Source organism: Plectropomus leopardus, chromosome 3 (genome assembly GCF_008729295.1).
Source record: "Plectropomus leopardus isolate mb chromosome 3, YSFRI_Pleo_2.0, whole genome shotgun sequence".
In the NCBI taxonomy this organism is placed as follows: Eukaryota; Metazoa; Chordata; class Actinopteri; order Perciformes; family Serranidae; genus Plectropomus; species Plectropomus leopardus.
This window is the reverse complement of record NC_056465.1, coordinates 3,748,714-3,774,241: the sequence shown is the minus strand read 5'-3', so window position 1 is coordinate 3,774,241 and position 25,528 is coordinate 3,748,714. Positions and strand designations below refer to the sequence as shown.

Sequence of the window (25,528 nt, the reverse complement as noted above, 5' to 3'; positions counted from 1 at the left end):
AAGCCTATACCTCCTGTAAAAGCATGTGCTGGACATGTCCAAAATAAGAGTGCAGATGCAAAGTGCATTCCATAAATATATTGGGACTCTTTAGTTGAAAAGCATTAAAATGGCTCCCAGGAATACAAGGAGAAATGGCTGACTGTTGAGACTACAATGATGGCCTGTGCAGTTCCTATGGTTCCTTTGCAGGTATTTAAGTGATTCAAGTAAAATTCTACATAACTGAAAGTTGTTGTTGTTGTGATCTTGGAGAGCTTTTCTATTTGTGTCAGCCCCATGACAGCCTATGCCATATATAGCCTTCAACAGTTTTCAATGTCTATACTAATAATTGAATTCACAGGAGGCCTCTGAAGCTCTGAGGTTGCAGGAGGAAACAGGAAGGATGGTGAGCACTTGATTTGAAATACACTGATGCAGAACTAAAGGTCACTGTATAAAAGAATCATGAGAGGAGAGATTGGTAAGTTCAGCTAAATACATAAAACAACACTAAATTATTCTTATGGGAGAGAGGCTCGAGGGGAAAGTGTGTGTGCAGGTGTGTTTGTGTGTGTGTGTGTGCATAGTATGTCATTGTGCTTACTGTGAGTGTTCATTTTTGAGGGGGAGGGTATTAGGGACTGATGCTCAAGCTGGCTGGCTGGACAGTGGACATGAGTTATGACTCTGCATAAAAGTCCAGAACAGCAGCTACGCACAAACACACACACACACACACACACACACACACACACACACACACAAATGTATGCACAAACACAACTCTAGACACACGTACACACACAAACACTCCATGCCGTGCATAATGTAATGTTCTGTCTGGAATCCAAGTCTCTTGTTTGCTGCACAGTGCAGAATCAAATATCGCTGTCAAAAGCCTGCAAAGTCATGCATCTGTTCACATCTTTCCATTTACTTTGTGTGCAACTGCATCAAGGTTTACTCTGAGATTTGAAAATGTGGCAAGGGTGCTAAAAAAAAGGTCAGCTGGAGAAAGAAATAGAAGCCGTCGGATGATCACACAGGTTGTAAACAAACCCAAATGTATTTGGGAGAAAAATCTAGAGCAAATGGCAAAACTGTCACTGCTCGTTGTAAACATCCACAGCTTACAGGTCAGGCCGACTTTCCCGTTCAACTTTGACCTGCCCTGCTTGTGGGCGAATATTTTCCTCATACATTCGACTTACCAAAGTAAGTGATGAGATCTCAAAATCACAGTTACTTCCCCCCCAAAAATGAATTCAACAAGGCAAGAAACACATACATCAGACAATCAAGTTGAAAACAAGGCAACAGTTATACTGGAGGCGCTAATACTTTATATGGAGGTAAAACAAAAGTGGATGCACCCATAGTGTCGCTAACAGTCCCTCACTACACAGAAGTCGAATGTATGAGGAAAATATTTGGCTCTTTGTAACTAATAGACTCACTCAGTATGTTTACATGCTCAGTTAAGTCAAGCTACATTAATAGCTCACTTAGGCTATTTAATTGGACTACTGTCCTTGTCCCAGTAAAAAAGCACCAGGGGAGAATCGGTTTATTGATGCCTGACTTCGTCATGGTAGGTGGTGATATGCCCCCTTTCAGCTAGTTGCTACTGGACCTTCTTCTAGTTGACCTATAACATCACGTTGGGGCTGGGTGATATGGCTTTAACATAATGTCAAAATATGTTTACACTATATTGTGATACACGATATATATATATATATATAAAATACAAAAATATAAACTGAAAAACATATTTTATTAAAGTTTAATAAAATACTGTTATAATGTTGAATAAAGTATGAAGTTAAATAAAGTACTGTTTAGTAAAGTTAAATAAAGGTCTGGGCAATATGATTTAAATATAATATTTTTAGGCTATATCGGGATATGCAAAATATTTCTCGATATTTTGAAATTTCCTCTGAGAACTACTAAAATACAAAATTATTAAATGAGCTACCATTACAAATGAAGTAGCTGCTGCTGTAACATGAAGGTACATAGATCATGGACTCTTGTCATTTGGCCTGATTTGTGTTTTGGATGCTGGTTTCTTGATGTCCGGTCAGACTTTATAAGTTCATAAAACTGTGCATTATCATCACCACTACCATCATTACTGTTGTATCATCATCAGTATTACCTTTGAGTTTGTTTTGAACATCCAGGGCGATGTCCAGAGGGTAGAATGGCAAAACAGGATCATTGACCAGGCGGAGAATGGCTTCTGCTGTCATCTGTATAAACAAAACCAGAAGAGATTTATATAAGGTTATTTTTTATTTATTCTCCACTACTGCATTCATGTATCATGTGGGTCCAACCTAAGCACAAAATAAAAAGTCTGATTATGTTGTGGGTAGGTTTTTTAAAGATGTACCCATGAAGCAGATGCACAGCAATTAATTCCAAGACCAATAAAATGTACGCAGTGGGTGCTGGCCTCTGCCACTGTCGTCCCTTCTCACTGATTCTCATTGTTATATTCATGGACAGGATCTCAACGTGCAGCCGGGGGGGAAGTAGTCCGGTTTGGGGATCTCAAAATTGCTTCTCTGCTCTTTGCAAATGATGTGGATCTGTTGGCTTCATCTCACCATGACCTCCAGCATGCACTGGGGCAGTTTGCAGGCGAGTGTAAAATGGTCAGGATGAGAGTCAGCACCCCCATATCTGAGGCCATGGTTCTCTGCAAGAAAATGGTGGATTGCCCCCTATGGTTTGGGGGAGAGATGCTGTCCAAAGTGAAGGAGTTCAAGGATCTTGGGGTCTTGTTCACGAGTGAGGGTAGAATAGAGTGTGAGATGGACAGGCGGTTTGGTGCAGCGCCTACATTGATGCAGGAGTTTCACTGGATTGTAATGGTTAAGAGGGAGCTGAACCAGAAGACAAAGCTTTCAGTTTACTTGTCCATCTATGTTCCCACCTCACCTATGGTCATGAGCTCTGGGTAGTGATCGAAAGAATGAGATTGCGAATACAAGTGGCAAAAATGAGTTTCCTCCATGGTGTCTGGACTTAGCCTTAGACATAGGGTGAAGAACTCAGACATCCAGGAGGAGCTCGGAGTAGAGCCCCGCTGCTCCTTTGCGTCAAAGAGGCCAGCTGAGGTGGTTCCGAGATTTGATCAGGATTCCTCCTGGGTGCCTGCCATTAGAGGTGTTCCAGGCATGTCCAATCTGGTAGGGGACCCTGGGGAAGACCCAGAACACGCTGGAGGAATCTTATATCTCATTTGACCTGGGAACACCTTGGGTCCCCCAGAAGGAGCTGGAAAGTGTTGATAGGGAGAAGGATGTTTCTAGTGCCTTCCTCAACCTGCTGCCCTGACCCAGCCCCGATTAAACACATGACAATGGATGGATGGATGGATGGATGGATGGAAATGTTCACTGTTTTGCTGCTGTGTGAGCATAACATCACGTACAGTCTTTACAACCCTTTGTATGTACTATAAAATAATGAAAAAGTGACTGATTGTTAGTATTGTCACTACTATTAAATAATATTTTTTTTGATTCATGATTTTTCAATACATCTCTGTACAGGTTGGTTGTTTTTCTTCTTCAAGGATCTGCTGCTTTAGTGTGTTGATATAAAAGCTGTACAATTCAGGCACAATCTGAATTGCTACTCAGTTTGTTTTCTTCTTGAGAGGCTCTTCTCCTTCAAGGATGTAACTCGTATTCAGCAGCCGCACCAACTGACAGCAGTTCTCAAAATAAATGTGTAGATGTGTACCACAGTAACAATAACAAGAGACATCATGTCCATTTATATGCCTTCACTTCTCCTACGTGTTTTCAACACCATTCAATTATGTGCCTTTGGATTCTGATTGGCACTTAGGAAGACGCCTCAATTCAATCAGTCAATTCATGTTGTGTCTTGTCCTCCATGCCGTCGCGGGCCTCAGATCTGATTATGCACCAGACACCTTTGTGGTCCAGATTGTAAATTGAAAATCTGAGAGTCCGTGTAACATTTTGCTTTTCATACTGATTAGACAACAGCTGTCATGTTAGAGAGAATAAATAATTGGAACACCTTTGGCTGCAGTGTGAGCAAACATTTATGGATTTTCCTGCTTGTGCTGGCACCACACACTGAGAGGCATCATCCAAATTAAAGAGTGTCTGTCTGGCTCTGCTCTCACAGCGAACTGTCTGTCATCTCGATGCAAACAGATCCACTAGTGGCCACTCTCTCAGCAGGTAGAGGACTTGGCATGGCTTCGGCTTGGGTTCTTATTGAGGTATAACATCACTGCAGCTCACTGTTTTAACCAACTTCTCTGTATAAAACCACCGCTGAGATTATTGATGTATCGGTCACCTTTTTTCACACTTTGACTGTGCCAATCTCACAGGAAATATTCCCCTTGCTGTACTGCAAGAAAACTGTATTTCTCAGTGCCACACTATAATTGGAATAACCTTTATCATCCAAGGACATCACATGATTTACCCTGAACCATTCATTTCCACATTACAAAGATTCACCATCCTGCAAGATACAGAGCTTACTTTGCCCTTCTATCTTATGTATCCTCTACCTTTTATTCATTTGTGATTTGTTGTTATGCTTTTCTGGTAAAATTATTACTAAGATCATTTTTATTGTCTTCTTCGACATTTGTGCCTTTATTAGACAAAGGATAGAGGAAAAGTAGAAAAAAAAACGGAGATAGTGTTTTCTAGAGGTTCTTGGTGCTTCTGACATTGACAGTAGTATATTGTAATGTTATTGGTGTATTTAAAAAAATCACTGCTGGAAAGATGATATTTTTAAACTAGGCTGTCTCTGCAGTAGCAAGTCTCAATTATTTTTAAAATTGGTGCTCTATGACCAGAGAGAACAGAGAACAAGGACTGTGACATTCACTGTTGCTCAAGAGGTAGAAAACCTACAACTACCAGAATGCACTGTGCCGCAAAATGCTTCTCTGGTGAGTGACGTAATGCAAGCTCATCTGTTTAACACAATGGCTGCCGGCGGGTAACATACTATCTTATATTACAACTAAACAGTTTTTGTTTTTTTCACCAAGCAGGAAACGGTATGGCACCCACTTCCTGTTCACAAACTCTCACTATTACAGCAAAAAGGGCATTAAAATATGTTTCTGAAGGCATTTTAGGATAGAAATAGATAGCACAGTAACATTATCTTGGTTTATACTTGAGAGAGAGAGAGAGAGATGGGTCTGTCTCTTGATCCACTTTTATACTTTTTATACCACTACAGCCTACAGTTCAAGCGACTGCCCGAGAGCCAGTGGGGGGGGGGGGGGGGAAAGGCATCTCGTAGGCAGATGCCTTTGACATAAGAGGCTTACCAAAGTTCAACTAAATGTATTTCCCTGATTGTTTTGATATAAAGCTGGTCGAAAATCAACAAAGTGTCCTCTTATTAAATAATATTACTTCAGGTCCAATCAGCCATCGGGCTGCAGACAGATCCAGCACACTGTATATAATACTCTGATTCATGGTTCAAATTATACAATTGTAAGAGAGCCAATGACATCAACCCAATTGCAAGAAAAAATGTTGGCATTGCATGTTTTTGCAAACCACAAATACGTTGCATTGGCACGTTATAGTTATTATGTATTACGTGTTCAGTGAAACTTTATCTTTCATCAGTGCTGTGGTGTGTGCTTAGGTTTAGATACAAGGCTCAGACTACAAAAACACTTGGCTATGGTAAGTAAAAGATCATATTTTGGCTTCAAATAGATGGTTTTGAGGGCTGGCAAAGCAGCTATGTCTGACTGAAAACACAAGTGCTTTTCATCACACTGACACTGCTGTAAATACAGTGACAGTTGATAAATCACAACCAGTTTTGTTGGTTGGTCTTGCATAGCAGTCTGCAGCTTGGCAGGTACCTCACCCACATAACACATCATCCACACCACCACCCAAAGACAAAGTCAGCTTTTATACTATGTCATATATGAATCATTTTATACAGTATGTATGAACATATTCCTGCTTGCAGAGGAGCACAATGCCAACATTTTCAAATATAATGTATAATGTCTGCAACAGGCATCATGCAACTTGGCATAGTTGAGCACTTGAAGCAAAAGGAAACCTTGCTTACCTAGCTAACCAGTGCTAGCTATCAGTTTTCAGCTGCTGACCTGGGTAATGCCCACTTAGAGCCCTGAAGCTCAGACAATGTAGCCACAAGCACATTTTGTTCAAAAACTGTTTTATCCTCTTTTGAAAATGTGAAAAAAATTGGCTGTCATATCATTACCATTGTCAGTGCCATTATGCATAACACAGAACTGCACATTTAAGTTAACGCTTTAAAGCCTGGATCAACATCACTTTTCTTATGCTGTGTTTAGAAACCTTCAACAAGTATTTAAGCCTTTGTACTCTAAGCAAAATGACTTGAAACATGGGGAAAAAGGGAATGAGCAACTTAACAAGAAATGTCCTGCAATTTGCAAGATATTGTGAAAAAAACAAAACAATTATAATCGAGGGAAAAATGTGCTTAAAACTATATTTAGTATCATAATGCTAAATATGATACTGATGATAAGTATCATAATAATATATTCAAAATTATGTTTCGGAATCATAATTTTTAAGCACTTTTTCAGTTTTTTTTTTCTCTAAATTTTAACTAACTTTCTGTTCAGCTATTTTTGGGTCATTTCTTCTGAAGTTGCCATTGCCTTTTTCAAATGTTTTTGAGAGAAATTAAGCCAATTTGCTCAGGTTTCAAGTTTTCAACCTTAAATTTGTTTCTTATGTCTGATGTCTACACTATTTTATGTATTACTTAATGCCACTTATACATTATGTACAGAACATGAATTCCCCTCCTGTTATATGTTTGCAAAAATATATGAGAGTGATGAAGAGAATGAGCTATGGTTTACAAACAGAGTGCATTTTTTTAAAGTGCATTCTGCTCTCAATAACAACTGAAAATAATAAAAGAAGTGTGCTGTACAAAAAAAAAAGTGTTTAAGAAAAAAATCCCCGCAGTAGGGCCTTTGGGTTCACAGCCAAAGAACAGAGGAGAAGGTAAAGGTCATTATGCAATTCAGCTATCTTTGTGTGTGTGTGTGTGTGTGTGTGTGTGTGTGTGTGTGTTCGTTCTGACCTGCTTCATTTCTGGCCAGTGAGCCTTAAGTCTGTCTACAGTTGAGCAGACGCCTGGATGATAACCTCAGTACCCAGTTCATGCACTCAGTGGCACACAATACACACACAGAAACACACACACACGCTCTCTCCAGGCCATCAGGTTGAATGTGTTGGAGGTTAGCCTGACCAGGACTGGAGTGAGAATGAAAGGCAGACTGCCAGTAACTGGACTGCAGGGTCAGGTGAGGAAACAGCCACAGCACTCTTTCAGGCTGTCACACTCACAAATGTAGCTCGTAGACACCAATATGTGATTTTCAGATGAATTTGTAATATCTTGGTGTAACTACATGGTGGTGATTATTGAGGGCCATCTATGTCTTACTCCCTCCCTCTAGTGCACTGGCGTCCAGTACTTTCCATAAACCCTCAAATTGCGCAAATTGAAATATATAATACACCCAATGGAAACATGTCAATTTAAAAAAAAAAAAAAGTTTGGCTTTTGTAGGTCACATGATGCTATGTGCTTGTCAGTCGGAACTGGCTTCCTCATGATGCAGCAGGAGCTACAAGAGGTGTTATTGCATCACATAACTAAAGTTGAGCAGATCATCTGGAAGTTTTGAATCCACAATTCCTCTGTGAATGTTTTGAACATCCATCGCCATGCTTCTTGGAATGTTATCATCAGAGTAGACGTCGTCACTTCAACCAAATAAAGAGGACATATCTACTAATAAGGATATTACTAACTAAATTCAACATTTATTTAAGGGCTTGAAGAAGAGTGAACTTACAAAACCTTCCTCAGCTGGCCAGAAACCAGACTGAATGTGACTGATTGTTCATGTCTGCTGAACATGTAAAAAGGCAAATCTGCTCACAAATTGACCAAATCCATATGATTATAATTTGTCAATCAAGAGGCTAAAAAAAACATTAATGCAACTTTGACATATTCCGCACACAAAATATTGTCATGGAGTTTTGTTAATTTAAACTATGTTTGACCAACAGAAACATGGAAATGTGCATTGAAGAAGTAAGAATGTGCATATTATATAAAAGTTAAGCGTCTCATTAAGTTTCTACAAAAGACTAAGTGAAAACAAATGTCGGCAACTATTAGAAAACCAAATTGAAAACAGCTCATTTTGAGGATAATGGCATTTCTCCAGACTGTGTGAGCGTGGCAGATCATGTTTTGATTGACACCTCCTTGGGTCCTACCTTTGTCAACTGTCTCTCGTCTCCACGACGACAGCCATGGAGCAAAGCAGAGTCAGCGTGGTAGAGATCTGTCTGTTCCAGTCCTCTGACTCTAGCTGTGTTCCTAAATCCAATCTGACGCTCTGCACTGAAATGAGAGAACTGTTGTTTGAAGCCACAGAGTTCCATTTCTCCATGAATTAACCAATGGTTAAGTTCATCACACATTCACTATATTCGACGCTTTGCTGCTCGTTCGCCCCAGACAGAGTGCCCAGAGTGTGCTCTGACACTCCCAGAGTGCACTGCTCTGGATAACGGACCGGTTCATTCCAACAGTGCTCCCAATTCACCAACAGCACAGTTAGTGTCAGAGTGCACTCTTGAGTGTTTCCGAACGCACCCTCTGAACTTTCAGATAAAGAAGATTCTCAAAATGGTGCATGTCACTCTGTCTCTGAATGTCACTGAATGCGTTTAGAAAATGCTTTGTTATTGATATTACTTTAGCATACAGTTAGCATAACGTAGCACATGCGAAAAGAGCTGAGATGCACCCGTGTTTTATCAAAACTATGAATGCAATGATAAAGGAAGGCACTGTAGGGTTAACTGAAGCTAGTACCAGATCATGAATTTATTGTTATTATTTTATTGCTTTTCTATTTGCTACATACTCACTGGTGTGGATCTGTGTAATGTTGGCCAATGAACAAACACAAACACTGCGTGCTGCACACATTATGTTAGCTGAAGACTTGCCAGAATGACATTACTATGTCTGGTAATGTTACATCTACAGCATTGAAAGGAGCATTGGATTTCAATTTGGCATGTTAAATTAGTATCACTTGACACCTGACTTTGAATTTTTGATTGGTTTATCCATAATACATGATATGGATAAGGGATAACCACACTCAAATCAACCCAGCTGCAGGCAACTGTGAAAATGAAAATGACAATATTTCAAATTTGGATTGAGGCTGATGTCTGATCATTTTTGATGCTTTTTATTATGCATGTAAGAACCTAAATTACATTACATTAAGAATGTTTTTTTGTGATTTGGGTTCCCAAAGGGTTTAAAAATTGCACCAAAACAGGAGGTACTGTGTATTCTGCTTTTACACCTCTGTGCCTATGTGATATCTGGCACCTTACTTAATCTAACTAAGCAGCTGTCCCTATATAACACTGCTTTGCTAGTATTTGTAAAATGGCCTACAGTGTACAGATCTGTTCTGCACCTCTCTGCGCTGTTGTCACTTCCACTGAAATCAATCTGGCAGGGGAAAGATTAGAGCATTGATTTGAGGCCGGTGAGTAATACTACTGCAGAAAGCATACATCAAAAGCCTGTAATGTGGTGGGACAGAAAAGGCCGTTGATTTCTTATTTATGGCCTTATTTCTGGATCGTCTCTTTTCTAGGCAGAGGAGTCAAAGACAGAGAAGGGGAGGCAGCGAGAGGGGAGAGGGAGAGATAATGATGGAGGAAGAAAGGCAGAAAAGAGGCTGTGACATAACAGAAAGAAAAAGACAATCCAAACTAAAGAAAGATGACAGTTGGAGTGGAGTGGAAGGTAGGACAAACTAGCCTGAGCATTTCATCTCATGTTTCCTCTTTTCTTCTCCTGTCATGACCTTCCTTCCCCCTATCTACTCTCCTGACCTGACCTTTTAGATTTTAATGAAATCACTACCATTGGTCTGACTTACATCTCATTGATGAAACAACAAGCAGATGTTGTCACTGTCTCTGTGAATCCGCCTGGCATAGAGGAAGGAATTATTCATTTTATATACATATTCATCTCACCAAGGGTCAAATTTCATGACCACTCCGAATTAAGTTTATGACCAAGGTACTAATAGTCAAAACTAAAAACAGACCATTTTAATCATTCCAAATGGTTATTGTGACGTAAAATATGACTTTTGTGACATGACTTTTTCATTGAGCCAGCCTCAAGTAGCCATTAGATGAACTGCAGTTTTTGGCACTTCTGTATTGGTTTCATTTTCCAGCCTTGGAGGTTGCCACACTTGGCTGTTATGCAACAGCTAGGTACCTATGAACATGTAAAAATGAAGTATAAGGACCAGGTCACACCAGAAAGTGGCACATAGAAGTTCATTCGTGCCTCTTTGAAAAACAGCGTTAGCCCTATGTGCCATATTTTGACACTTGGGCAGCCTGTTGCTCTGCATCTTCACGTTGAAGTGGTTGGTCGTAAGTCAGGTGAGTCCACTCATGTAACTTGCAAGTGGTCGGTGGTTAGGTTTAGACAACTATAGTGGTTAGGGTCAAGAAACATCTGTGGTTAAAGTAGGTGAACTCAAAGTTGACCTTTGCATGGGAAATGAACTTTGGTTTCCTAGGTCAAAGTCCTGTGCTTGGTAAAACCATCCACCTCTCCATGCCCCACACCACAAACTCTTGCACTCTATGCGAATGGGTTTACACTGGTGTTGTTGAAAGCTCACTGCATCCCATACAGATGCTAAAGGGTGCCTGTGGGCTCATTATACTGATGCCATGGACACGACTTAAAGCCTCATTCCCCCTGCACAAAAAAAACAGCTAACATCTTTTTAATACGATGTGACTGCATACAATCGGCATTCGGGTCACATGACTCTGCAGTAGATACAGGTTTCTATCGCCTCTGGCTCTGATCAGCATTGATGGGAACACAACAAGCGGGTGGAAGCGCTAATTTCAGGTCCTTAACCTGCGAGATGCAATGACGTGCTGTCACTAAGTACCCTCTGTCTCCTACTAAGCAGCACTAAAACATTATTACAAGTCATTCTGCACTGAGTTTGAAAGAGACACTGAAAAAGTAAGAGATACATACAGAGAAGAAACCACTGAAAAGTTTTCAAAGACCTCTGTTCCTGCTGCTGTCAACTGTTTATCTGTTCTCCTGTCTGTCTGTGACGTGGCACAGGCACACCAACAAAACACCCCCCCCTCCCTCTTACACACACACACACACACACACACACAAAGGCAGACTGGTCTGCTGCGGCGGAATGCAGTCTATCACCTATATTTAGCAGGTTTACCCATGTTGGACATACCTGCGTGCATGTACTAATTTTGGTGGGAAAGGGGTATAAGGGGCAAATTTTGAGGCTCTAGAAGTCAGGCCAGGCAATGTTAGATTCTTGGTAACAGAGGTAATAGCAAGACTAGTTATATCACTAACTATTTCGCTGATAGGCTGATAGCTACCATGCAGGCAAGCTAGGAAAATGCAAGTACTAGTCAGTCATGATGTCTCTCTGAGTCTGTAGGTACCTGGATGATTACTTCCTTCTCTCGTTTTGCCCTCAGGATTGTACATCATTTTATTAAGTCACTAAGGGGAGAAAATACTCCTCAAGTGAGCTAACCTGCAAACTGTCTGTGAGCAAACTCCTGACAATAAGTTCACATTGTCTTTTTGTTTTGTTTTTTTAAGAAGTATTTGTACCACTGACTCTTGTCAAATAACTGTCTGCAAACTATTGCTCTTTTATGGAAGAGTTTATACCTTATCAAAGTAGGTTAAATAAATTGGATTGTGTAACACAGCTGATTATGTAGAGAATACAGTGTTATTCTAATCTCTACAAAGACTTTGTCAACTTCCAATAAAATACATTAATCCACTGATCCAGGCAAAACTCTGAATTCTCTCAGAGTGCTGGTCAACATGAACTGTGATATGCTCTAAAAGAATAAACACAGGGCACAAATCTGAAATGTCACTTTAACATTTGGACTGGAACATGTTGTTCCATACATTTTTAATATGTTGACATTATGAAAAAATCCCCCACTCAGTTGACCTTTGCCCAAATGATCTTTGTGTTTCAATAAAAGCTGCTGGTGACACTTCCTTTACATCCACTTTAAACTTTCTCTCCATCCTTGCATAGCTTATTTCTATCTCTCTTCCTCTCTTTGTTGAACTATTTCTTCTTTATTACATTCTGTCTGTATCTCAGGAAAACTTTAATTCATAGTCAAGAAGGTGAGATTGTGCTGGATCTGAGTCTGACTGCTGTGGTCCTGTATGGTCACTTTAGCTCAAGGTTAAATCAACTGTGTCTGAAAACTCTGTTTGCTTTGGTGTGGATTGGAAATGAATTGGTACTTGGTTGCATTTATTCTGGTATATTTCAAAAAGCAAGATTAATTCAAAATTTATGAATAAAAGTCAACAGTCATTTCCTCCACTGACCTAAAATTAGATGTGATAAAACATTTACTTTGGGGGACTCACAGTTTCAGAGATGGTCTGATAATCAAATTCTGACCTCAGCCAGCCCTAGCTTTGATCTAAATTTATCAACATGAGTACAGAGAAATCTCACAACACTGCTTTAAACTAACTCAGTTTGAAAATATTTCTCTCCTTCATAGCCATCACAAACTGAGTTTTCTTTAGCTATTAACTATCTTACCTATTGTCAACCAACTACTTCCAGGAAGTCAAAGACCCATTTGTGTTTGCACTTTAACCCACCAGATATAAGCAGGTAGAGCAGAGAAGCAAACAGACAGTAAGATATAATACAAGACTGGTAGGTAAAAAAAAAAGAAAGGCATAGTTGTCTGCTGTAGAGCTGTGTACAGAGCTGTGGTCTACTGGCAATGGAAAGGGAATCTATTATCTATTTCTAGCAGGTTTTCCCATCTTTAAAAAACACACATGCATGTGCTAATTTGGGTGGGAAACAAGTATACCATGTAGTCTCAAATCAATAGAAAAACAATAATTAGAATTCAGATGCCATTCTGTGCAAACTGACGAAATTGCAGGTATTAACATTTATATTTACTTAAGCTCTAGTTGCTAACATTTATATTTGCTGAAACTATACTTACTATATTCAAGAAGTAGAAGCAGTCAGTGAGACTGTTAATCTGTGAAATAATCATATTCCTCTGTTTACTTACTTTACGCAGGGAAATATCCTGAAAATGGCCCTGTAGTGGGTTTTGTATCCACTTTCTTCTTTCCTCTTGTTTACAGCGAGGAGCATTTGCAGCAAATTCTACAGTCATTTTGTATATTCAGGAGGTGACAGACTGGAAGATACAGGGGACAACTGTATCTGATATTGTGATAATGTTCTATGTGTGAGGAAAAGATGAGAATATTTAGTGGAAGACTCTTAAGATTAAAAAAGACAATCACTTCTTTTCAATACTTAAGAAACATAATGATCAGTGTCAAATTTCTTCAGAGTCTTTTGTTAAATTTGGATAAGCACCACACAAATGGTGAGGTCTGAAGATGAAATTGACTGAATAAAGGACACGTTGAGTGGTTAGTACTTCAGACAGCAGAGGGCTCTCCTGTGACATGCTAGCTACCTTAGTTTTTCTCTCTCTTCGTCTCTCTCTCTCTTTCTCTCTCAAACACACACACACGCACAGAAGCTATCATGTATTCTCAGTGACGCACAACTGACACAGCCTCTCAGCCAACTCCTGTCCTCTCCAGATTGGTAGCATCATTTGCAGTGCCGGGGTACATAAATACATTCATGTAGACATCCAGGGGAGCAGCGTTAACTTCGGAGCAGTGCAGCACTTAAACACACACATCGACACACATCCCCACAGGCACATGCACACGGATGAAGCAGGCGAGAAAACGAAATGGTGATGGTCAGATGGGCGGATGGGAGAGGCAGAGCAGGTGACGGAGATCATTTTCTCTTTCTCCCTCAGTGAAGTGGTAATTCTGACCGAGTGTGCGATCTCATTCGCCCGCCTGCCTGTTTCCCCCCCAAGGCCCGTGGAGAGATGGAGAGATTCTCCTCTGATTCAGGACGCCCAGTTCTCTGGGCCAAAATAGGCCTCATGAATAAAGCATAAACTATGTAGTTAAGTTATGTAACGACAGCACATGAATAGATGCAGCATGGTAAAGTACAGTAGGAGTGGGAGGGATGGCGTTCAGTTTTTCTTTTCAAGTTGCACTCAAATGCATAAACAAACATTACAGTACACATGCAGAGCTTCGAAAGCAATGAAATGGTACTCTAAACTTTATTCACAAGGGTTCATGTTTTTTCTATACTGCTATCACTGACAGAGGATACCTGAGGTCATATCATACACCCTGTTTAACACAGTGTTTGATGACGCAGGTCTTCACATGAAGAAATCATCAAGTAGAAATGAATAGTTCACAATTCTAGTAGCAGTGCATTTTTGCATCACATTAGTAGTTAACAGCTATCACTGCTTTTTGGCAACGGTATTGACAGCAAAGGTGAAAGGCAATCCCAGAGTCACATTTGCTATTTTACTATTTGCATTTTTTTAAATCAATCAGTCACTTATTTGTCATATGGAATTATACAAGGTACAACCCCAGTGACATGTGGTTCCATCAGCTCCTTTAACTTATGCTCTGTCATTAAGTCCATTACTGTGTCTTTTTATTCAATTCAGTTAATTTTAATATTTGTCCCAGTGGGCATGTTGCAAGGGTTAGGGTTAGGGTTAGGGTTAGGGTGTAGTGTAAAAAAAAAAAAAGTGTAAAAACATAAAAAACACATAAAGCACAAACAATATGACACAGAAATAAACAGTGGTTGACAGCAATCTGAACACAGGGTGACTTGTGTCCACCATAACTCCATAGAGCTAATAATAATTCAGTGGTCGTTAAAAATGACAACATCTGCTAATAACATAAACCATTTCCAGTGTAGTATACAGCTTCATCAACAGGTCATGACAGTCACAATGATGCAGCATCAGGACCGACACCATAAAGGCTGATGCTGCAACACAGCTCACACGTACAATATGTACTGTTACTGTCACTCTCACATCAACATCGTCCTCAACATCAATACTTCAATTACAATATGCTACTGTTACCCAATCACTGTCATCAACATCATCAAGGCTACGATTACAATATGTACTCTTACTGTCACTCCATCATCATTGTCATCGACACCATCAGTACTACAAGTACAATGTGTACCTTTACTGTTGCCCTGTCATCATCATACTTCTATACAACATGTACGATTACTGTCACCATATCATCATCATCATCATCACAGGTAATAGACAGCTAAAGCAGTTACCTCCTTCTGCTAGTAGTGTTAAAGCAGACTTGGATAAAGAACAATTTTTTAAAAAATATTAAATTGCTGGCTACTGCTTTATCATTGTCCAAGTTTCTGGATGTTTCTGGTAATTCACGGTTTCTGGTTGTGGAATGATTTAACTGTCCACACATCCTCAACCCCCCCAAGATGCTTGCATGGTCACTCACCCTGCAGCATGGGCAGCATCGCGCTGCAGCCTCATCTTTCTATTAAATTTGTAGAGGCTGCAATGAGGATGTTTTGCGTGCACAAAGCACCACCCAGACTCAAACAAGACATAAAAGCCTATATTTTTCATAAATTTAGTGGAGCTGATAGATAGGTGGCGGGAAATGTTATTCGACACTGTGTCTCTGATTTTTGTAGCCTCCTTTTACATGCCTGCTGTTTATGGTCTGGCACCTGATCACTATGTTTTCATAAAGTTCAGACCTCACATAAGAAAAAAATTAGGCAGAGGGCAGGGTAATGCTCTGTATGCGTCTATAGGGAAAGTTTAGTTTTCATTTGCAAGTACAGTTTTAATTTATTCTTCTAAATCCTGTTTTGTGTGTGTGTGAGAAAGAGAGCTAGTAAAGGCAAATCAGACAAACTGGTGTTGTTTTTTTTGATAAGATATCTCAGAGTTTTTAAAGTCATGTTCTCTTTTAATGTGCACTCAAAGGGATGTCAAACTGGTGTTGTTTTATTAATTCAAACCTTTTTCTTTATGCTACAGCACAACAAAGTTGGAAATAACAAGAAACACATAACAAGCAAAAAAGAAACCCTTCAACTACATTGGCTGCTTACTTTGGTAGAAGCACAAATATCAAGGAAAATAACCAAATCAACAAATCTGCAAGTCCAAAATCTGGCAGGCAAAATGCCCAACTTCTGAAACACTACCAGTGTAATATGGTGCCGTGCTGCGGGAAGATCTGAACTGGTTGACAGATGTGTCGTGTGAAATTGTTCTTCCTTACAGATAGGAAGGTGGTGAGGATAACATAACGTGTGATTTATTCATCTGGTATTGTGCCTATGTGGATAACGGATCAGTGTTGAAAATGAGACCGAACTTTCCTATGGACATCAGTTTTTGAGGCCAAAATGTGGCCTGCAACAGATGGTAAAGCCAATTGTTTTAGCTGAGCCAATATCTAGATAACCTGGCCCCTACCAGCCAGTTAGGAAAAATCCAAGATGTTAACAGCCGAAATGCCGAACTCAAGGCAGTCCACAAACTAATGGGTGATGTCACAGAGGCTGCATCCATTATTTATACAGTCTGTCAGGTTGTACATCAACTGCCAAAAAAACACTTTCATGTCTTGTGAATAGATGTGTTTTATTTGTTAATCAGTCCATCTTATTATGAAAGAATGAGCTTTTTCTTTATTTAAACATGATGCTCTTTTTAAAGTGCTCTGCTGTGTCCTTAGTTAACATTTAATTGAGCAGATGAGCTGAGACACTAGGTCAGACTCAGCAGACAGAGGGGCTAAAGAAGCTGTTTATCATTTTTCCAGCATCAGATTTTAGAACAGTGTGGTTCCAGAGACTCCGGCATCCTCTGCTGAGTCCACAGCAGCCTACAACAGAGGGGACAAAGACATCTTCGCTTTTTCTTCCACTCAGAAACACTGTGATCGCAGCAGGGATGAAGTCAGCTCAGGGCCTCGGAGCAGAGGGAATAAAAGAAGCAGAGGGCCGGAGTTGAACTGGGGTTCAGCTGCCGGCTACGCTGCTGTTGTGACAATGAGACGTCTACTGCCTTTAGGCCAAGAGCAATCCACACTGCAGAGCCAAAAGAGAGCTTTTCTCAACACTCACAGTTCAAGGTCCAAGCCTATTTGTAGCAAAATGGGTAATTAGATTTGCCAGGGAAACGTCGGCAGGGTGGACGGCCTCTTGTTGCTTCAAGAAAATGTGCCTTGAATCTCTGTGGAAGGCAACAAGGAAGGGAATAACATACAGGGATACAGTGCTAACTTTTGAAACTATACACTAGTGTTGTAAAAACTTAACACTGAACTGTGTTGATTTGTGTTAAATTTCAACTATTGAGAGAGTTGGTGCAATTCTGCTATAGTGTAAAATACTGAACACTTTCAAAAGTGTAGGTTTGACTCTATGTAGTGTGGACCAATATAGACATTTTAAAGGAGTTGAATTTAACTGTCGTGGTGCTGATTTAACACTGCTGATTTTCTCAACATTTTATTATTTAAAATTTTGAAGCTTTGTGGGTGTTGGGAGTGGAGAGTGCCCAGGGCTGAAAAATGTTCATATCTGGGCAAAATCTCTGTGCTCGTCTCTGTCACTTCGACTGTTCAGTCACAGTGGAGGATGGACAAATGTAGCAAGGACAAACTGTGACATCTGACATGAACAAGTGCTGAACAGCAACAGCAACAATGGAGGAGAAATGTGTTTATATACTGTAATATAGTATATAATGTTTCCTCTCATGAGCCCACACAGACCGGGGGGTCAGTCCTCTCTCTCCCTGCATGCTTCAGCCTTTCTCTCATCCAGAGCAGGATCTCTACCTTCTGCCAACATCTTTACTTCCATGGATATTTTGTGTCATAGCAACCAGACGCATCAGTGAAAGCGTCTCAGCTGAAAAACGCTGAACCTCAAAAGTGCTCTCAAGCACTCACAGCTGGGCATTTCCTGAGGAACGCCTGGTGTTTTCAGCTGTAAAAAAAGCTTCAGAAAACATGGCCTCTTAGAGTTTAAAGGTGCATTAACCCTATTAACAGAGTGTAAAGAAGAAGTAACACCTTTGTTGTTATGTCCAAAATGCCTATGTATTGTATTGCAGAGATATCCACTGTTAACAGGCAGGTACAGGCCATCTCTGCTGCAAAAACACATCCTGGCCTAAAGGTGACAGTGAGTCACTGTAGCCTCTGGTGAGCCGCAAGAGAGCATGAACAAGCTGAGCCGGCCGGAGCATAGAGTCAATGGACACAGTAAAGTAGTCTCAGTGAATTAGTGTGTTTTTATACTTTTAAATGTCAATAAAGTTTGGTTCAGGTGATCATTGAATCACAACTTCATTAAGACAAATAAATGAGGTGTACTTGTGTTTTAATGCAATGGAATGGCTGCCATAAATGTAGAGATGCTGATTTAAAAATATTTTAAAGTTGTCTCTTCATTTTTTCCAAAGCTGCTCTTATTAATGGGAGCTGAGGATAAAAAGAATGCCCAACATAATTTCTTTACAGTCTTGAGCAGTTAAAAGGTCTACAGTTGGTGGACAAAGGAAATCTACCTGGGTTATTGATTTCTTCCTTGGCCATTTTATACTGTCAGGAGCACCCATTTTTGGTATATATTTTTCAATACTGAAAAAATATCCTCCATATGTTTGATGTATACTTGGTTAAAAGCTGATCAACTAAGGAAAACAACAATGCAAATTGCACATATTAGTCAAACTATGTTTTTTAAGGAGGCCAACTTTTCCTGGCAACTCATGTTCCCAGATATGGTTGTTGTGATCATTGTCATTTCTGACAAAGCCTCTCTATTCATGAAGACAAAAAACCCCTCCACACACTGTTTTTCATGCGAGAACTCACACACAGCCAGCACCCATGGCCAGCGCCAGGACTAATATTTACAGACACAAGGCATGCAATGAGCTGGTTTCTGGAAGACATCTTTTTCCTGCTTCAACGAGCCTGAGCTTTAATAACAGATGGTCCCATCGGCAGAACGTCTCTCCAAACATACTGCGTGCCTGTGTGTGTGTGTCTTGATTTTACTGACACCGAACAAAATCGAAGAAAAAATCTTTCTCCCAGAGACAAGCAATTATGAACATACATAATTGGCAAAGTTTTAATTGGATAACCAGAGTAATACCTCCATTACCCGCAATCCACGTGTGGATCTGAAGATGGATCTGAAAATATTTAACCTGTCAAACAGCCCTCAGGCATTCTAATCATTATCATTTTAAGAAAATCCTAAAAAAAAACCTTGGTACCGGGAACTGAAATGATGTGGGACAGTATGTTTTCCATTTATCGTCACACAATTGAAAAAATTTCCCAGGAGAAAAAGTGAAAACAATTCAGCCTGAGCTCATGTGCCGGAGGACACTTTATGGATGCGCCACAGAGTGATTTTGCTTCAGCTTGTGCTTTTTATCTGCTTGAAGCCTTGTTAGATCATACAGCGTGACATATTGGGAAGAAGTGAATGAGAGCCCTCAGACACAGTGCTAATTAATTCACAGTTTGGCGACCATAGAGGCCCCCCCACCCACCCCTTCACCTCAGCCCACCCCCTGCCTGCTGGCTCTGCATGGCACTGCATGACATATGTAGGCTGGGAGATTGATACTGCAAATGGCAGCGCTCAGCCATGCTCATTACAACAGCAGATGGTGGGATCTGTGTGTGTGTGTGTGTGTGTGTGTGTGTATGTGTGTGTGTGCTTCATGAAGGGGTCAATAACCAATATAAGACAAAATCAGACAGCAGCAGACTGACAGACTGCTGTACACCAGGGATACTCACCTTGCTTTACTTAGGGGCCACTTTTGCATAATGACGGGAGGTCAGGGGCCAGTCGCAGCAGCTCTATACATGTTTCTAGGTTTTTAGGACATTTCTATGTTTTTAGGATATTTCTAGAATTTACGCTGTTTCTAGAATTTTAGGACATTTCAAGCATTTACGGGCATTTCTAGGATTTTAGGCTGTTTCTCTGATTTGAGGAAGTTTCTGGGATTTTAGGATGCTTCTAGGATTTAAGGACATTCCTCTGATTTTAGGACAATTTCAGGATTTTTCTATGTTTTAAGGATTTTACAATATTTCTAGGATTTTCGGATGTTTGTATCATTTTTTGACATTTCTAGGATTTTCAGGATGTTTGCATGATTGTAGGACATTTATAGGACTTTAGAATGTTTATGAATTTTAGGGCATTTGTCTATTTTAGGACAATTCTAAGATTTTAGAACATTCCTTGAATTTTAGGAGGTTTCTTAGAATTTAGGACATTTCTAAGATTTTAGGACATACTAGCTCGGACCTCTGTTGGGGGGTGTAGGGGATCCTCCAGTGGCACTTTTTTTAATAAACAAGCTCTATTTTGATTCGGTTTTATGCACTCTGGCACCTTATGTATACTAAAAGTACAAAAATAGGTACAAATACATTTTCTAAATTTACAATTGTGAATTAGAAAATGATTGGAAAAAGGCTGTAAAATGCATATATCTGCTGTTTAATGTACAACAGCGAGCATGCATGTGGTGTGTGTTACTGCAGTGACTGACAGCTTTCTCTGAGGGGAAGATTTGCTATGAACATTTTGTGTTATTTATCAAACAAGCAAAAAACAGTTTTCCATTTATCTAAAGTGCACTCTGCATGCCGGCAGTGAAGTGCATCTTTCTCCTTTGTACGTGTGCATTTAAAGAAAGATTGCATAAATGAAAGGGGGGAGCAAAGATAAGTGTGGTTGGGGGCCCATTCTGCTAAATCTACAAAGCATGGAGCTCTTTGCAGGGGTCACTGAGAAGTAGCTGCAAAAGGCTGTAATACAATAAAAGGTGAATGACAAAGAACCCCTGTTTTATTAAAATTGCAGCAGACACAGATGTACGTGAGGCAGCAGCTCTGAATTAGTTCAAAAATAAATAATTTAGATCCATCAATTATACTAAGAGAGTAAAATGGGAATATTTAAAATGCCAAGCATGTTTGTGAATTGATTCTTATTGTAATCATTTTATTACAAACCATCCAATACAAAATGTTTGATTACATTTGTGTAAGTAACATAAAGGGTTTAAGTGTTTCTCATTCAACAGTTATAGTGCTCTCACTCTTTTTTTCAGGTTTTACACAGTTACTGTAAATAGCTCTCTGCAGGTTCATCCATCGGTGCTGAGTGCAACTGATGAATCATTCCTGGATCACTGGAGTTCATGTTGCTTCATATAGGACAAATGCAAGTGACCAGAGAGGCTTAAGCTCAAACAGATGCATGAGCAGATGCATATGCTTTAGCATATTTGACTGATTGTGCCTTCACAAACATACCCAGTTTTGATGTTTTTGTCTAAATTGTCTTGTTTTGTCTACTCTTTGTCCAGTCTCACTGCCATTTCCTGGTAAACTTTAATGCTGTACATAGATGTCAATGATACAAGAGGCTCTTAAGTTCTGGTTTCTCATGTGCATTCTCCATACCACCGCCACTCACTACAAGAGGTCAGCTTTAAGATCATCTTTATGTAACGTAGGTTAGCAAGAGCCTCTCCAAGAGAAGAGTGGGTGGCAGCTCAGGAAACCAACCCCAATGAGCAACCTGGATCCGACCAACATAAACCCCTGCTCCAGGGGACCATGACCTCTCCAATTCCCAGCGAGCTCAGAAAACTTTCTGTTGCTGCCATTACACAGGCTAGGCCCGCCCTGTCGCTGGTCGCCATCCTGCTGTGAACACCATCCTGCTGTGACCCCTGGACTGGGGTTAGTGCTGGCCAAAATTGAGCCACCACAGCTGCTGACCAAAAGTCTTTCTCCAAAGCTTCTGCCAACAAGGGACAAACTGTCGACAGTGATGGCGAGCAAGGCAGAGGGACTGATTCAACTGTTCACACATTCCAACCTCAACAAGACGACCACATGGTTGTTCCATGAGCTGACAGAGAGGCAACTGGAATTGTTCCCAAAAGCACTTTCCCCACAGACCACCATTGTGAAAGAAACATATGTCATTGTAAGCAGGAAATCTACACCTGCAAACAGGTACAGTTATAGTCTATTGTCTAATTTCCAAGGACGGTTTACTTTTGCACAAATTTCACAGAGCATCTAAAGCCACTTTTGTATGTGACATCATCTTTTTACATATTCTATTTTTGTATAACCCTTTGAAACCTGGAGTGACATCACTTTTCTTGTACTGCTGTCAGACTCCATTTACAAATATTTAACCCTTTGAACTCTGAGCATATTGGTGCAATCTCTTTCAAAAACATGGGCAAAAAGGCAATGAGCAACTTGATTAGAAATTAGTATATTTAGAACACTATTTTTAGAGAGCTAGGATAAATGTCTGGGGAAATTAAAAAATGCTACAGAAAAACATTTTTTATAATTACAATAATTACAATAAGATATTTTAAAAAGTATGTTGAAAATTATTATATTTAGAAAAACTTTTTCCAGATCATTTCTTTTTTTTTTTTTAACTTTCTTTCTTCAATCTATTTATTTACTTATTTGCTTAAATCAAGTCAATAAGCTCAGCTTTGAAAGGGTTAAAAGCAATCCAAGATGATTGATTTTCTAATTATTTAAACTGCATTTACAAATTGTCACCCATCTGCCGTGACATTGGGTAAAACTATTTGCATCAGACGTTGATGTGCGCTGTTGAACTGAACTTCAACAAAGATTAAATGTTTGGATGTTTTTTTTTCTCATGTAAAATTTTAATTTGACCTTTTATTGACCTTAAGGTGGTGAGAACACACACACACACACAGACACACACACACACTCACACACAGGCTAACATTTGCAGTGTGCAGATGCATTTTGGTGGTGCTTTGTGTCTGCACTTGGTGGAAAGTGATGTTGGTAGTTCTTTAGCAGGTGCTGGATTGCTGCGGTGCCCTTCAGTGAGTCACTCAACCTTGATTCTCACTGCGTGGCTTCCAGGCCAAGTGGTTCCATATTGCTGTGTTTGTATAAAAGCTTGTCCCACCGGGGTTTGGATGTGTGTGTCAGCAAAACAATAGCAGGTCTGTCTGCATAAATCAACCTACGCAGAATCCTTACACGTCCTCACGTTACACCGCTCAAACAACTACTCCTGTTTTTCATATCTACATCCCAGAAAAACTGACAGGAACAGAGGGAAAGTATAATAACTGGACAGAGTGCAGAGTATGTACAGTACATAGAACACAGTATAAATATTCATGTTCCATATTTCTATAATAAAGTGTGTGTGGAAGGGTTTCTGTGATACATAGAGGTCATGAATCATGTGACCTGAAAGAGAGAGGCAGGGTGTAAAGAGGAGGGGGTGGAAGTAGGAAATAAGGAAAAGGCATGGAAAATTGATGAGAGAGGGGAGATGGAGGAAGGAAGAAGACACAAAGATAGGAAAGAAGACAGGATGTGAGGAAAAAAGCAGAGGAAGATCAGTTGAAGAAACAGGAAAGGGTGAGGTCATTAGAATTGAGCAAGAAGAAAAGGTGAAGAAAGAGAGGAAATAATGGAGGCAAGACATCAGAGACAGGAGAGAGTGGAGAGTGCCATTAAAAGAATCAAATGTTCTTTGTGCTCCCAGGAAACATATGGTGCTCCTGCTAACTCAAAGAGCGATGCTGACGCCATTGAAGTTTGCATCGCAAAAGGAAGTGAAGAATACAGCAGGTTTTGGGAGAATGTCCCAGATTTGAAGTGAGGAGAACACAGACAACAAAATCACCCCTGTGTCCCTGGTGGATCATTTGCTCTACATAACGCTTGGCATTAACACTCGTCAATCCTAACACATGTACTGACTGCTGGTGCTACCAGTTTATTGTACGAGAAGAGACGCCTATTGTTACACCACAAAAAGATAAGTACAATTTAAGCATGTGCAGCAGCTGCTATGCAAGCATTTAAACAGAAATAGTAGTTTATAATTGCAGATTTTAAATTCAGCAACTAAGAGAAAATGGTTGGAATATATTAAGTCCCTGCATAACACAGCCAGGGGCCACCCACACAGGTGTTTTCACTATCTGCCTGATTAGACCTCACCTCAGGACTGTGTGGGAGTGTGCAGACTGCACTTGATTAACATCAACATAAAAAAAATTGTGGGGGACAACATGACATAACATTGCAACATAACATTGCTCTCCCCAATTCAACCTGAGCAGAGGTCTAATAATCAGAAACAGAAAACACAAGTGGTTTATTTTAGGATTAAAGCAATGGAGTATGCACTAGGGGTGTAACAATCCATAGATCTACAACGATATATCAATTAAATGAGCAACAATCAGGTATCATTGATGCAAAGTATAAACATCGATCTATATCATCCTCTTTCAGTTCGCACAGCGTCAGGCAGATGATGGCGAGCAGCCAAGAGATAGACGATTAGGAGAACACTGTTTGAACAGGAATAAATCATCAGTGTGGAAATGTTTTGTTTTTGGAAAAACTTGGGGTTAACAGACAGAGCATGTTATGTGTGAACAACAGCCATACTCAAAAAACACAACGTCCCTGCTGGACTGTGCTAGGTTCTTGCAACAGCAATATAGCTGCTCAGTTTCAACAATGTTTTGCTAAAAAAAAACATGCAGAAAGCATAGAGAAAGCATAAATAATACATGTAAACTGGTTAAGTTATGGGTAGAGTCCGCTAGTCTCTAAGCTTATTCATGCAATGTAAAATGCCATAGGCTTATGCTAATAATGTCAGCATGTTGTATACGTGGGGGAAACTTGACTTACGAAAGACAGTTGTTTTGTCTACGATCACTGACAGTTATTATTGAGCTGAGTTTTATACTTTTGTTAAATGATCTTGTTGTTCATTCATGTTTTGAAGATTCTGGAAGAAGTTTGCCAGATAGCCCTTAAGTTTTGGGAAGAAGATTGTGGTCTGAGTTAAAATTAAAACAATTTTTTCAAAAAGCATTTTCAAACAGAATGAATCAGTTTTAACTATTCCCAATTATTTATTTATTTATTTTTCTGGCCAAAAATAAAAGAGAGGGGTGGCAGCTTCTCCTATAGCCGACTGTGTTAAATGAGCATATAATATTGTTTCATATTAATCACAGGCCGCTAAATCGAAATTCAGATATTATTGGCAGACTTTGTGATAGCGGTAAATATTGTATTGTTGACTAAAGAATGAATATAATATCATATCATGATAAAACTAGTGATTTAAACCCTTAAACAAAATGTCATCACTTCTGTCGTAATTTTATCCTATTGGACATTTGTGTGAAATGTCATCATTAACAGATGAACCTTTCACTTACGGCCAACAATATGTTTTTTGAGG

General features: G+C 39.8%; 1 protein-coding gene across 1 annotated transcript in view; it reads right to left on the bottom strand.

Annotated features, from left to right (window-relative positions):
- The window catches only part of LOC121962737 (inactive N-acetylated-alpha-linked acidic dipeptidase-like protein 2), a 498,032-nt gene that overhangs the window by 45,810 nt on the left and 426,694 nt on the right, over window positions 1-25,528 (bottom strand). Inside the window, exon 14 of the mRNA XM_042513024.1 lies at window positions 2,150-2,243. Within this exon, the coding sequence (XP_042368958.1) occupies window positions 2,150-2,243 (94 nt within the window). The remainder of the gene's footprint in view (window positions 1-2,149; window positions 2,244-25,528) is intronic.